This window comes from Heterodontus francisci, chromosome 3 (assembly GCF_036365525.1).
Source record: "Heterodontus francisci isolate sHetFra1 chromosome 3, sHetFra1.hap1, whole genome shotgun sequence".
In the NCBI taxonomy this organism is placed as follows: domain Eukaryota; kingdom Metazoa; phylum Chordata; class Chondrichthyes; order Heterodontiformes; family Heterodontidae; genus Heterodontus; species Heterodontus francisci.
This window is the reverse complement of record NC_090373.1, coordinates 204,046,257-204,061,586: the sequence shown is the minus strand read 5'-3', so window position 1 is coordinate 204,061,586 and position 15,330 is coordinate 204,046,257. Positions and strand designations below refer to the sequence as shown.

Here is a 15,330-nt window from a genome sequence, read left to right as displayed (position 1 = left end):
AGATTAGATTAGAGATACAGCACTGAAACAGGCCCTTCGGCCCACCGAGTCTGTGCCGAACATCAACCACCCATTTATACTAATCCTGCATTAATCCCATATTCCTACCAAACATCCCCACCTGTCCCTATATTTCCCTACCACCTACCTATACTAGTGACAATTTATAATGGCCAATTTACCTATCAACCTGCAAGTCTTTTGGCTTGTGGGAGGAAACCGGAGCACCCGGAGAAAACCCACGCAGACACAGGGAGAACTTGCAAACTCCACACAGGCAGTACCCGGAATCGAACCCGGGTCCCTAGAGCTGTGAGGCTGCGGTGCTAACCACTGCGCCACTGTGCCGCCCACTGAAGTTAGAGCAGGAGTCTGTGAAAACCCTCACAACTTTTAAGTTAATTATTTTAGGTAAAAAGACATTTAAAAATAATTTACATCTTTCCTTTTGCTAACACAGAAGTCCAGATTTTCTATCTGGGGCACATTATCAGTGGGGCAGCACTTGTACATGCCGTGCAGATACTCCCTAAGTCCAGCTCAATTTCAGCGCTTGGTCTGCTCAAAAATTCTGAGGCTTCTTCGAGTCACAGAGTTATTATGGCACAGAGGAGGCTATTCAGCCCATTGAGTCCATGCCAGATCTCTGTACAGCAATCCAATTAGTCCCTGTGGGAACAGATTAAAGATAAGCTAATCGGCTGATTAATCAACTAACAGACACAGTTTATAAAGAAAACTAACAGGCAGAAAGTGACAGGACAGCTGCAGCTAAACAGGCAGGAAGTGACAGGACAGCTGCAGCTAACGGTTCAAGGAAGTGGGGTGGGGGGGGGGAATGTGAAACTTGCTGGTACGAGCAGACCAATTAGGCTCTGACACCACAAAAATTGCAGAAGTCTGCAGACCAATTAGGAACAAAGTAGGGGGGAGGTGTTACGGACAAGTATAAAGGAGGCTGGTTTTGGCACGCAAAGAGCAGTTAATTTTCGGCGCGCAAGTTTGGTCCGGTTTTCCCAAGCTGTAACGCAAAGTTCGGTTTGTTTAACATGGCTGAGCTGTTTGCTGTAGTGAAGACACTTTAGGCACTAGAGAAAACCTACATCAAGGAGAGGAAGTAAAGCTGTAAAAATTACTCACCTCAATAAAGTTTAGAAAGTTACCATTGGACTTTCTCTTTCATTGTAATCGATGAGATCTAACAACTTGGCGTAGTCGGCAGGCTTGCTGGAGGATAGAGACCGAAGCCCTGTACATCGGACCAATATCGGCACCCGGAGGTAAGGCCTCCTCTTTACTAAAAAAAAAGTCCTCGGTCGTTGTCTAGTTTTGGTACTCCACCACGCGATCCCGAACTTTTCCGGCTCGAGACCCCCTTTATACTCGGTGGTGTTCGACGGTAACACACCCACCCGGCTGAAAAGCCCCACGGCATCTGCAAAAGAAGCCCCACAGCTCAAGACCCCCTTTATACTCGGCGGTGTTCGACTGTAACACACTGACCCGGCTGAAAAGCCCCACGGCTGAAAAGCCCCACGGCATCTGCAAAAGAAGTCCCATGGCTCGAGACCCCCTACACGAAATCGGTACAATGCCTGACGAAGGCAACCAACTATTGCCAACCACCGTAAAAGGCCAGCAGGACCCGCCAGACATTCCCGAAGATGAAATTCTTCGGCAACTAAAATAATATATAGAGCAACAATTTAACCTGGCCAGAACCTGTACCGAGATCGAGAAGAAATACGGTGCCTCCACCCGTTTAAAGGATAAAGAACGAATCAGATGGTCCTTAGCCATAATGGGCCAGATCCGACAGCGTAATGAAATTATCCGACAAGCTCAACATGATCGCGACCTGACTAATGCGAAGGACCAATTGAAGGCGGTCTGCGAACAATTACGAAAGGAAAAGCTTAAATTAGAAAAATTAGAGACTGAAAAACAATCTGAAAAGGAAAGGCTGGAGACTGAAATTAAAGAATTTTTAAAACAATTACGAGACGGACAGGCGACCCAACCGAAGGGACCGGGAAACCCCATGTGGACCCCGCCGACCACAACCATCTCACCTGTACCCGAATCTGGAGTCGTTACTAAAAAAACTACGAAAAACGCAACAGCGTGAAGCCGGGATAGAGGAAGCAGAGTCCTCCAGCGAAGAAAGTGATACTGATGATGATTTTCCTTTTGCGCGGCTCGCCCCACTTAAGCAGAAACGCATTAAGGTCAAGCAGGAAAAGAGGACTACAGACGGTAATGAAGTGATCACATCTGAGCACAACACTCATTGGATGCATGTCCTGGCGGATCCTGAGAAAATTGATAAATAGTCTAAAGCTGACCCGAAAAAGGGGGGCCAGAAGAGGTCGGAGCAGTTGGAACGTCTGAAGGGAATTTACCACCTCCACCCGTGGGATGCGGTACAGATCTTGACCGTGATGGTGCCTGGGCGAGCAGGGCGAAGGCTGAACAGAGAGGTCCAAACCGCTTTGGGCGAGGTAGAGCAACAACTAGATGCCAGATGGGCTGCGATTAGTCAGTGGTTGCGAGCGTTCTGTCCCGAAAAGACGGATTGGGGTAAAATTGCCGCCTGTCAGCAAAAAGGCATGGAGGAGGTGTGGGAGTATGAAGAGAGGTTTAGATCTGCTTGGTTGGAATACTCGGGGATAACGGACATTGCCCCAGAGGCACGAGATGACACCTGCTTTCCACCTCTGAACCTCTGAAGTCGGCTTTTGTCACGGGATTAAAACCAGAACTATCCAAGATGTTGAAGGTAACCCTACCGAATTGGGACGGCACAGATATATCCTTCGCAGCATTGGTTGATCGATACAGTCAGCTGGACAGGGACATATGAGCAAAGCTCTGAGCCCTGCAGGTGGGTTGGACGCCCAAAGGCCCTGATAAGCGACCCGGGACATGCCACCACTGCGGGAAGGAAGGCCATTGGGCTAAGATGTGTAGAGCGAAGAGACGGGGAAGAGGACGGCAAGGATACAATCCGGCACCAAGACCAGGTCCCTCCCCTGAGGACGATGACCTGGAAAAATTCAAACAGTTGTCACCCCAGCAATGGAAGGAGATACTGGCATTACTTGGAGCGGCAAAAAACTAGCAGAGCCCTCCCTTGCCCTTTCGGCGCCCCTCCTGGCGCTAATAGAACAACGAAGAGATGGATTGTGTATAACTGCAAGGGTGGGCGATCAAGATATAGACTGCCTATTGGATACTGGGGCCGAATTAACGTGTCTACCTCAACGATACGGGAACTCGATACCGATGGACGGTAAAGTTAAGACTGCCTACGGAGCTGGTGGCCATGGGGTGGTGATCAGGAAAACTCAGTCCATACGCATTGGTCTTGGACCACATGAATTGATAACACCAGTCTGGATAGGTCCGGTGGACCAGGCCCTTCTTGGTATGGACGTTCTTACCCAGCTGAACTCCTCGCTGCATTTTGAAGGCGGCCAGGTAACATGGTCTATCAGAAGTCTGAAGAAGGAAGAGCTGAGGGAGCACCCAATATGGGCTTGGGATAAGAACGATTGTGGGCTACTTCAAATGGAACCGGCAACGTTTACAGGATCTGCTCCACCTTGCACTAAACAATACCCCATTAGTCCAACATCTATTGCAGGAATCTTACCTGTAATTAGACAGCTAGAGGAGCGAGGCGTGCTGGTTAAAACACACAGTACCTCAAACAGCTCTGTGTGGCCAGTACGGAAACCAAACGGGACCTGGCGGCTTACTGTCAACTATAGAAAGGCTAACCAGTGTATTAATCAAAAGGTCCCTTTGGTAGCTGACCCCTCCACGATATTCAATGCCCTGAGGCCGGAACATGAATGGTTCTCTGTTATCGACATGGCCAATGGATTTTGGTCGGTGCCACTGACACCCGAGGTCCAACCGTGGTTCGCCTTTACCGTTCAACAACAACAATACACCTGGACCTGGATGCCACAGGTTTTCCACAACAGCCCTATGGTATTTCATATGGCCCTACAAAATCATTTGAGGGAGTTACCTCCCATGCACTCCACGGTCATCCAGTACGTAGACGACATCCTGTTAGCCTCTGAAACGGAAGGACAACACGGACAAGATCTGCGTACTATACTGGACCACCTTCATCAGAGAGGACACAAGGCCAGTATCGACAAAGCGCAACTAGCCCAAGAAGAGGTCGTGTACCTGGGACAAAAGATTTCGAAAGCAAAGAGGGAACTTACCCAGGACAGGACCACAGCCATCTGGGCTGCCGAACAGCCCACCACTATCCAGGAGCTTAGGTCCTTTTTGGGTTTGTGTAACTTCAACAGAAATTGGATCGACTCCTACACACAACTGGCTCAACCGTTAAATGATCTCTTGAAAGGGCAGCAGGCCTCGAAGGAAGCGGTCACCCTTACGAGAGGCCTTCGAGAATTTAAAGAGGGCCTTATGCTCGGCGCCAGCCCTGGGAATCCCTGACAATGGGAAACCGTTTACCTTGTTTGTACATGAAAAAGAGGGATATATAACTGCCATATTGACACAGGATCATGGGGACCAACAGAGACCTATTGGATACGATTTGAGAAAACTGGACACCGTAGCCCTAGGATGGGGCAGTTGCCTAAGGGCTATGGAAGCTACATGCCAAGCTGTGATGGCTACTGCGGGTCTGGTATTGGATCAAAAGCTAACAGTCAAGTGTCCGCACACCGTCCACACATTGCTATCCATGAATAGAGTATCCCAAGTGACAGCAGACAGATGGACCCGATGGACAATGGTCCTAGAGGTCCCCAACCTCCATATAGTCCGAGCCAGCCCGGTAAACCCAGCAACTATGCTTCCGTTGCCTGGGGAGCAAGAGGGGATAGAGCATGACTGTGGAGGCTATGAGAGAGACAGAGGAAGTAACCTTAGCGGCGGAGGAGGCATTGCACAATCCGGATTTAATCCTTTTTACAGACATCTCCTCCTTTGTTGACAACGGTACCCGGAAAGCAAGATGGGCAGTTACAACCCTGCACGAGGTCGTGGCGACAGGATGTCTGCCCTCGGGGACGTCAGCCCAACAGGCCGAATTACAGGCCCTGTCAGAGGCATGTTGGATAGCAGAGGGAAAGACGGCTAATATTTATACGGACTCACGATACGCCTTTGGAGTTGCTCACGACTTTGGTCAGTTGTGGCGTAAGAGGGGATTTCTCACTGCCGCTGGTACACCTATCCGAAACGGGAAAGAGGTTCGAGACTTGCTAGAGGCCGTGCAATTACCACAAGAGGTGTCCATTCTGAAATGTAAAGCCCATACGAAGGACAATACCATAGAGGCGCAGGGGAACACCCTAGCCGACCAGGCAGCCAAGGGAGCCGCCTCGCAGGGTGATTCTTCAGATGTATGGATGCAAATATGTAAACTGGATGCACCCAGTCTGGCACAAGATCTATAAATAATGCAGGGCGAGTGCTCCAGAGACGAAAAATGGACATGGATAGAGGCAGGGATCAAATATGTGTAGACGGCATCTGGAGACAAAGGGACACCGAGAGACCAGTCGCGCCACAGGCGCTGATGCCCTTTCTAGCCCAACAGATTCACTCCTGGGGGCACCTGGCCCTCCAACAGATGACGGCTCGGTTCCAGAAAAGCTGGTGGGGTCGGGGGTTCAAAAAACACGCCCAGCTGGTGGCTGACCGCTGTGTGTCTATCAGAAAAACAATCCAGGACCCACCACGATAATGCCTCAACTCAGAGCTCCTGCTCCAGCCGGCCCATTCCAGTGCTTGCAAGTCGACTATATCACTCTCCCACCTTGCCAGGGATACACCGGCATTCTCGACAGATTTTCCAGATGGGTAGAGACTGTCCCAGCCAGAAGAGCCAGGGCCAATCAGACCACTAAGATCCTGTGGAAGGACTACATCCCCAGATGGGAATGATTCTGACCAAGGGACTCATTTTACAGGCGCGGTCTGTCAGGAAGTCTGTCGGCTACTGAATATTACGTGGGATTTACACTGCCCTCACCATCCACAGTCCTCGGGTTAAGTGGAGTGAATGAACCAGACTCTAACACAACGACTATCTAAGTATCACCAGGAAGGAACCCCCTGGCCCCAGGCGTTGCCGATAGTTCTGTGCAGTATTAGAGCGACTCCAAACAGAACTACGGGCCTGAGTCCATTTGAAATAATAACAGGGAGACCCATGTCTCTGTCGGGAACAATTGATTTGCGAAAAGCTGATTGTCACCTGATGAGTGATGCTCTATTGGAGTATGGTCAGAACCTAACAAATGCTATCAGTTCTGCTTCCTCGCAGGTATCGGCAGCTTGGGGTGACCCACCAGAAGGAGGGCACGACATCGTCCCGGGGGTCTGGGTCTACATCAAGAAAATACATAAAGAACCATTGGGCGCCAAGTGGGAGGGACCTTTCCAGGTGCTACTGACCACCCGGGCAGCAGTTAAAGTCGAAGGAAGAAAGCCTGGATACACACCTCTCACGTCAAGCCAGCAATCCGTGACTAAACACCGACCTGCTATTAGGACAATTAAACCTCCGCCAAGCTTATGCCGTTACAGAGTTCCCACCGTTCCCTCTTGCAGCAAAAGCGGGCAATGTATTAAGCACAACCCCTCCAGGTGTTGAAGGCTAGTAGACCATCAAAGGCACCAAGGCGGGATTGAGGGAGTGATTCTTAAAGAAGTTTGAAGAATCAAAGGGGGAACTGTGAGAACAGATTAAAGATAAGCTAATCGGCTGATTAATCAACTAACAGAAACAGTTTCTAAAAAAAACTAACAGGCAGAAACTGACAGGACAGCTGCAGCGAACGGTTCAAGGAAGTGGGGGGGGAATGTGAAACTTGCTGATACGAGCAGACCAATTAGGCTCTGACACCACAAAAATTGCAGAAGTCTGCAGACCAATTAGGAACAAAGGGGGGGAGGTTGTTACGGACAAGTATAAATGAGGCTGGTTTTGGCGCGCAAAGGACAGTTCGTTTTCGGCGCGCAAAGTTTGGTCCGGTTTTCCCAAGCTGTAACGCAAAGTTCGGTTTGTTTAACATGGTTGAGCTGTTTGCTGTAGTGAAGACACTTTAGGCACTGGAGAAAACCTACATTAGGGAGAGGAAGTAAAGCTGTAAAAATTACTCACCTCAATAAAGTTTTGAAAGTTACCATCGGACTTCATCTTTCATTGTCATCGATGAGATCTAACAGTCCCATTTCCTGGCTCTATCCTGTAGCCCTGAAAGTTTATTCCCAAGTGTCCATTCAATTTCCTTTTAACGTCATTCATCATCTCCACTTCCACCACCCTCATAGGCAGCGAGTTCCAGATCATTACCACTCACAGCGTAAAAAAGCTCTTCCTCACATCTCCCCTGCTTCTCTTACCCAAAATCTTAAATCTGTATCTCCTAGTCCTTGTACCATCAGCTAATGGAAACAGCTTTCCTTTGTCTACCCTATCTAAACCTGTCATAATCTTGTACACTGCCATCAAATCTCCCCACAATCTCTTTTGCTCCAAGGAAAACAACCCCAACTCTCCAACCTAACCATACAGCTAACATCCCTCATCTCTGGAACCATACTGGTAAATCTCCTCTGCACCCTCTCAAAGAAGCTCCCACAGTTCCTAAAGTGTGATGACCAGACTGGACACAATACTCCAGCAGCAGTATTCAGTTCCATTTGCAACTTCTTAGATAATGAAACAGTCTTGCCTACAACAAGCCCAAGACAGCATTTTGGCTTTGGCTGATAAGTGGTAAGTAGCTTTCATGCCACACAAGCGCCAGGCAATGACCATTTCCAACAAGAGAGAATCTAACCATCTCCTCTTGAGATTCAAAAGCATTCCCATCACTGAATCCCCCACCATTGACATCCTGCGGGTCAGCATTAACCAAAAACTTAACTGGAACAGCCATTTAAATACTATGGCTACAAGAACAAGTTAGAGGCTGGGAACTCTGCAGCAACTAACTCACCTCCTGACTCCCCAAAACTTGTCCACCATCCACAAATCCACTTGTCTGGTTGAGTGTAGCTCCAACAACACTCAAGAAGCTCATCTAGGACAAAGCAGCTCACTTTATTGGCGTCCATCCACCACCTGAAACATTTACTTTCTCCATCAAATCTGATGGTCAATGACTAAACCCATTGTTTGCCATACTCATTCTCATCTGAACCCTTTGGACTTATGGGAGCAGAGATAGTAGGGGCCACACCAGAGGGAATAGCCAAGGTGAGGAGGAATAATGGTTTAGATTATGGCATCAAGGTTGGAGGTGAGAGTACATTTAAGCAAATAAATAGCTGATGAAATGTTGTGACTGGAGGGCCAAGTCTGGACAGTTGGGATTTTGAAAGTGCAGTTGTAAGTCATTTGGGGATTAGTTTTTCTAGGAGTGGACACAAAAGGAGGGTTGGGACGTGGAAGGGGGATGTGGGTGGAGAGTGATACAAGGAAGTGGTCAGAGATGGCCTCATTTGTGATTGATATATGGGAGTAGCGAGGGAATGTCAGATGGCAGGTTCAATCATGTGGCCATGTGGGAGTTTTCATGAAGGGAGAGATCAAATGCAGATAGCACAGCAGTGAACTCAGAGAAGAGAGATGATGATAAGTTGAGATGGAGATTGAAATCGCTGAGGATGAAAAAGTTGCTCAGTGCAGAGATTAAGGGAGGAAAACAGTGATGATATCTCAGTAAGAAAATGTTTATAGTATGTGGGTGGGCGGTAGAGAACAAGGATCTTAAATGAGAGCTGAGAGGGGTGGAACAAGGCGAGATGCTCAAAGGAGGTGAAAGTGCCAGTGAAGAAAAGGAACAAGCCAAGGTGTGATTTGATGAATAGAGCCACACCGCCTCCACAATGGTGTTGGTGGGGAATGTGGTGCAAGCCTCTGACCTACTCTTGTAGCCACAGTATTTATATGGTTGGTCCAGTTAAGTTTCTGGTTAATGGTAAACTCCTAGGATGTTGATGGTGGGGGATTCAGCAACGGTAATGTCCTTGATCATCAAGGGGAGACGATTAGATTCTCTCTTGTTGAAGATGGTCATTGTTTGACATTTGTGTGACATAAATGTTACTTGCCGCATATCAGCCCAAGCCTGAATGTTGTCCAGATCTTGCTGCATGGGGGCACAGACTTCTCCAGTATCTGAGGAGTTGAGAATGTTACTAAACACTGTGTAATCATCAGCAAACATCCCTACTTCTGACCTTATGTTGGAGGAAAGTTCATTGATGAAGCATCTGAAGATTGTGGACCCAGGACACTACCTCATGCTGGCGATTCTGTAGATAGCAGAGGTGAAGGCGCGGCATAGGTGTGCTGTTGCTGTGTTTCCAGACTGCACCGTTTGATGCAGTCACAGTCTACGAGTGGGTTTCAGTCCTTGGATATTTCCCGTTGACAGTGCTGTCATGGATAATTATGATATTGAGGTCCTTACACACTGGTAGTCCTGCCACTGCCGTCCATTTGTGGCTGCAAGGTAGAATGTTTTCATGCTGACTTGCTGTATCTGCATTGCATTGCTGATGTGCCACTGCACGAGATGGGTGACCTGTTGTATGCAGATAACTTGGCAGTTGTCCATTGTAGCATTGACATCCAATGACTCTGGTACATAACTTTGATGATTCAGACTGGTAGGATATTTGCACCAGCGCCAATATCAATCTTGACCTTGAGAGTGTGTTTACCAGCTATCTTTGGGCACGTGATGTTGATGGTGGCAAAGCTTCCAGTTGCGTGACTTCATCAACATGATGTGTCAGGTTCACAGTGTGGAATGCTTGCTCGTTTTCTGACTGGGACTTGCTTCTCTCTGGGTCTTGTCTCAGGTCTGTTTTGCTGTGGACCTCATGTATCAGCTTGCGATAATGTATGTATGTGGCACTTTCCTTGCTGCTGTTGCAGTGCTGCAGCACCTGTTTTCTGTTGGCTTGTGTCCTACCGTGGCTTCTACTGCTTCTTCAGAGCCAGAATTCCTGTATAGGGAGACCCAGTATCCTTTCACAGGTCTTGAAATGCAGGGCAATTTCGCAGTGAATGGGACCAACCACACTTGCCACACAGCTTGCTTGCTTTTTTCAACCTGGTTATGGTGCCAATGCTGTTGGCTGCATTTAGTGCTTGCAGGTGCTGTTATCCAACTATAGTGGCTTCATATTTCCTGCCATCTTCCAGCAGTGCGTCAATGCTGTGACCTTTCTTTTTCCCCCAAGAGGTCTTTCTGAAATGCTTCAATGGGTGCTGATACAATCACGAACTACTCAGCTTCTGAGAAGTCGCATTCTTTGCCCTTACTACGGCATCTGCTTATGAACTGGTCTATTGATTCCTCTGGCTATTGCCTGTAGGACATCCAATCCAGGCGGTGAATTCGAAAATTCAGTCTCAATCGGAACTGATCTTCCAGCACTTTCCATACCTTAGCGGATCTTTCTGGTCCTGTTCAGATAATCCAGAGGTATTGATTCTGTGCAATCCCTCATTTCTAATTGCTATCATTACTTTTTAGAGCTTGCTTCTCTGGTTCTACCATCACTTGCTCTGTGAAGCATAACTGCATTCTTTGTTTAAACACTTGGAACTCAGGATATCCATGGCTTTCCAGTTCATGTTGGGAAACTTGGAATCCATCTTTCTGCTGTTCTTTTGCTTTAAAACTTGCTTTAAGAGCTGGTTCTGTGACTCCACTGTTTCCTCTAAGAAACTGTCCTGGCTGGTTTGATTGACAGCAGCAGTTTGTCTAGCTTCCAGCACTCGTCATTTTGTTTACACAGCTGTGCAATAGGTATTTCGAGTGCCTATTTTGCTATAATAAAAAGAGAGTGCTGGAAATACTTAGCAGGTCTGGCAGCATCTGTGGAGAGAGAAGGTGAGTTAACTTTCAAGTCAGTGACGTTTCATCAACTAGTTTGTTTATACAGCCCTTCAATAGGCATTTCTTAATGCTTGAGTGGTTTTATGAGTTTTTTAAACTCTGGCTGAGTGAACAAATTTTTGTGATTTAATGGGGTTTTTTATAATTCAGCTGTGAGCTGCATGAATGGAGGATTTATTACCCATCCATAATTTCCCTTGATAAGATGGTGATGAGCTGCCTTCTTGAACCGCTGTAGTCCTTGGAGTGTAGGTACACCCACGGTGTTGTTAGGAAGGCAGCTGACCCAGCGACAGTGAAGCAACAGCGATATAATTCCAAGTCAGGATGGTGTGTGGCTTGGAGGGGAACTTGCTGTTGATGGTGTTCCCATGCATCTGCTGCCCTTGTACTTCTAGGTGGTAGAGGTCATGGGTTTGGAAAGTGATGTCCATGGAGCCTTGGTGAGTTGCTGCAATGCATCTTGTATATGGTACACACTGCTGTCACTGTGCATTTGTCGTGAAGGGAGTAAATGTTGAAGGTGGTGGATGGGGTGCCAGTCAAGCAGGCTGCTTTGTCCTGGATGGTATCGAGAGCTGCACCCATCCAGGCAAGTGGAGAGTCTTCCATCACACTCTTGACTTCCAGTATTTCCAGCACCTTTTTTAATTTCAGATTTCCAGCATCTGTAGTATTTTACTTTTATAATTGCATTAGAATCAATTCAGAGAAGGTTCACTCAGCTAATTCCAGGGATGAAGGGCTTATCTTATGAAGAAAGGTTAAGCAGGTTGGGCCCATACCCATTGGAGTTTAGAAGAATGAGAGGTGATCTTATTGAATTATATAAGATCCTGAGGGGACTTTTTAAAAATTTTTATTTAGAGATACAGCACTGAAACAGGCCCTTCGGCCCACTGAGTCTGTGCCGACCAACAACCACCCATTTATACTAATCCTACATTAACCCCATATTCCCTACCACAACCCCACCATTCTCCTACCACCTACCTACACTAGGGGCAATTTACAATGGCCAATTTACCTATCAATCTGCAAGTCTTTGGCTTGTGGGAGGAAACTGGAGCACCCGGCGGAAACCCACGCGGTCACAGGGAGAACTTGCAAACTCCGCACAGGTAGTCCCCAGAACTGAACCCGGGTAGCTGGAGTTGTGGTGCTAAACACGGCGCCACTGTGCCGCCCTTGATACAGTGGATACCAGGAAGATGTTTCCTCTTGTGGGGGAGACTAGATTGAGGGGACAGAGTTTAAGAATAAGAGGTCTCCCTTTTAAGATGGAGATGAGGAGAATTTTTTTTTGTCTTAAAGGCTTGTTAGTCTGTGGAGAGAGCAGTGGAGGCTGGGTCATTGAATTTATTCAAGGCTGAGTTAGAGAGAATTGTGATAGACAAAGGGAATTAAGGGTTAGGGAGGCCAGACAGGAAAGTGGAGTTCAGACCACCAGATTAGCCATGATCTAATTGAATAGCGGAGCAGACTTGAAGGGCCAAATGGCATACTCCTGCTCCGAAGTCTTATGTTCTTCTGTTCCTTTTTTTCTTCACTTATGGGAATAAAAAAACACAATTACATACAGTGATCAAGTTCCAACAGTGACTTACTACAAGGTGTTCTGATGTACTCTTTACCACCACAGTGCTTTCCTCATCTAATTTTTCCACAGTGGTGCTGATCCTAGTGCTTCATCTAAATGAACTCCAACTGACAGGAGACTTGAAGAAGGGGCTAAGCTGTGTATGCATACATGGCATTGGGAACAAGGTGGTCCTCGAATTCTTCAATCACAGATCCTGCTTCAAATTGTAAGCTTGCCACAACTAAGAAGAGAGGAGGAAAGTCTCTCTTCTGACTCCTAGATCATCACTAGTGATGGGAGAGATAGAGAGATTTTCACCTTTCTTGTTGACATTCAACCAGAACTTACTTGGGGGTCTCCAAGTCACCATGTCCTCTGATCTGCAGATGCACACAGCTGATCACTACAATAATGCGACAATAGCCTGCCATCATTTTGCACCACATTAAGCCTGTCCAGTCACTGGGGCATTGAAGGCAGGCAATAGTTAGCCAAGCCCAATGAGGTGGCATTAGTGCTGTCCAAGGTCTGGACGTCAGCTGTCTTGAGCATTCATGTGGCTATCTTACATGGGACTGCGCTGCACGTGGGCCTGGAATTGCCATTTTATCAAGTAATGTCTGCAGGTTCCTGCAGTACCTACCTTCAGTACCCATTCTCCTGCTATTGCGATTTGAGAGCAGTTGACAATCCATTTGACCATTTGCCGAGCTGAAGTACTTTGGTGTTGGTAGGTTATCGTGTGTGAGGGATTTAACGAGGGAAAAATTGGAAAGTATGTGAACAAAAAGTGCAGTAATTTTAAACCAAATTATAGAACAGGTTTAACTCCACAACATAATTTTTCATAGATGTAAGCACCTGAGGAAAGGGTAGAATGTTACTAATTGCAGCTGCTGTTGTTTTCTTTTCAGGAAAGAGCTGGGGCTGCTGCAGAAATTGTACAGTTTGTATGATGCAGTGATGAATAATATTAATGGTTACTATGATGTGCTGTGGATTGAACTAGACATTGAGAAGATTAATGCTGAGCTCTTGGAATTTCAGAACAGGTAACTGAATTCAACAGGCTTATATTCACCTAACTTGTCTATTGGATAAAGCATATATTTTATAGAACTTTCAATTCAGGAATACTTTTGAAGGCTATACTAATGCCACCCAGCATAGCATTGCCAACTTTGGTTTGACATATTCCTGGAGATTTGATCATGTGACATGTGATGTGACACCACTCATGATGCTTAATCACATATCAGTTGATATGCGAAATAGCTCACTGTTTGAGTGTCTCAGTATCACGAAGCCCCAAATTGTATATTTGAAATTTTGTTTTATAGTGAGACGAATAACATAATTTATAAATAAAAGGAAGAACACAAAAGAATTAGAAGATATATTAAGAGTTAAGTATAAAGTACTTTTTTGAAGTTTATACAACATTGAATGCAATGAGAAACAGAAAGTAAATGCCTCTGTTTCAACAAAAACATTGATGTAAGAAGTCTCCAACGAAAGTTTTCATACAATTTTATAAGTTCTTGCAATACATAGAAAGTTATAAATAAATCATAAAATAACAAATAAAATCAAAATTAAACCTAATTCAATTCACTGACTCCCTCATCCCACGACTAAAACCCAGCTTCAGGGATATGATGCTCAGTCCTCAGTGAGCAGCATTAAACCTGCTTGACTCCTGTAAAAACACAGGGTACAACAGTGGCAACATTAATTCTGTAGCATAAAAGCAAAATACTGCAAATTTTCAAATCCTCACTGGCCTCAGGAAAGGTGCCAGAGGACTGGAGGACAGCAAATGTGGTACCATTATTCAAGAAGGGTCGTAGGGATAAACCAGGTAATTATAAGCCAGTGAGTCGAACATCAGTGGTAGGGAAATTATTGGGATAAATTCTGAGGGACAGGATTAATCGCCACTTGGAGAGGCAGGGATTAATCAAGGATAGTCAGCATGGCTTTGTCAGAGGGAGCTCACGTCTAACCAATTTGACTGAATTTTTCGAAGAGGTGACTAGATGTGTAGATGAGGGTAAAGCAGTTGATGTAAAGCATGGACTTCAGTAAGGCTTTTAATAAGGTCCCGCATGGGAGATTGTTCAAGAAGGTAAGAGCCCATGGGATCCCGGGCAATTTGGCAAATTGGATCCAAAATTGGCTTAGTGGCAGGAGGCAGAGGGTGATGGTCGAGGGTTGTTTTTGCAATTGGAAACCTGTAGTGGTGTACCGCAGGGATCAGTGCTGGGACCCTTGCTGTTTGTAGTGTACATTAATGATTTAGATGTGAATATAAGAGGTATGATCAGTAAGTTCGCAGGTGACATGAAAATTGGTGGCATCGTAAATAGTGAGAAGGAAAGCCTCAGATTACAGGATGATATAGATGGGCTGGTAAGATGGGCGGAGCAATGGCAAATGGAATTTAATCATGAGAAGTGTGAGGTGATGCAATTTGGGAGGACTAACAAGGCAAGGGAATATACAATGGATGGTAGGACCCTAGGAAGAACAGAGGGTCAGAGGGACTTTGGTGTACTTGTCCATAGCTCACTGAAGGTAGCAGTACAGGTAGATAAGGTACTTAGGAAGGCATATGGGAAACTTGCCTTTATTAGCCGACGCATAGAATATAAGAGCAGGGAGGTTGTGATGGAGCTGTATAAAATGCTAGTTAGGCCACAGCTAGAGTATTGTGTACAGTTCTGGTTGCCACACTGTAGGAAGGATGTGATTGCACTGGAGAGGGTGCAGAGGAGATTCACCAGGATGTTGCCTGGGCTGGAGCATTTCAGCTATGAA

At 46.4% G+C, this 15,330-nt stretch overlaps 1 protein-coding gene across 1 annotated transcript in view; it reads left to right on the top strand.

Annotated features, from left to right (window-relative positions):
- LOC137367180 (dynein axonemal heavy chain 8-like) overlaps positions 1-15,330 on the top strand; it is a 2,531,605-nt gene that overhangs the window by 956,636 nt on the left and 1,559,639 nt on the right. Inside the window, exon 106 of the mRNA XM_068028616.1 lies at positions 13,425-13,562. Within this exon, the coding sequence (XP_067884717.1) occupies positions 13,425-13,562 (138 nt within the window). The remainder of the gene's footprint in view (positions 1-13,424; positions 13,563-15,330) is intronic.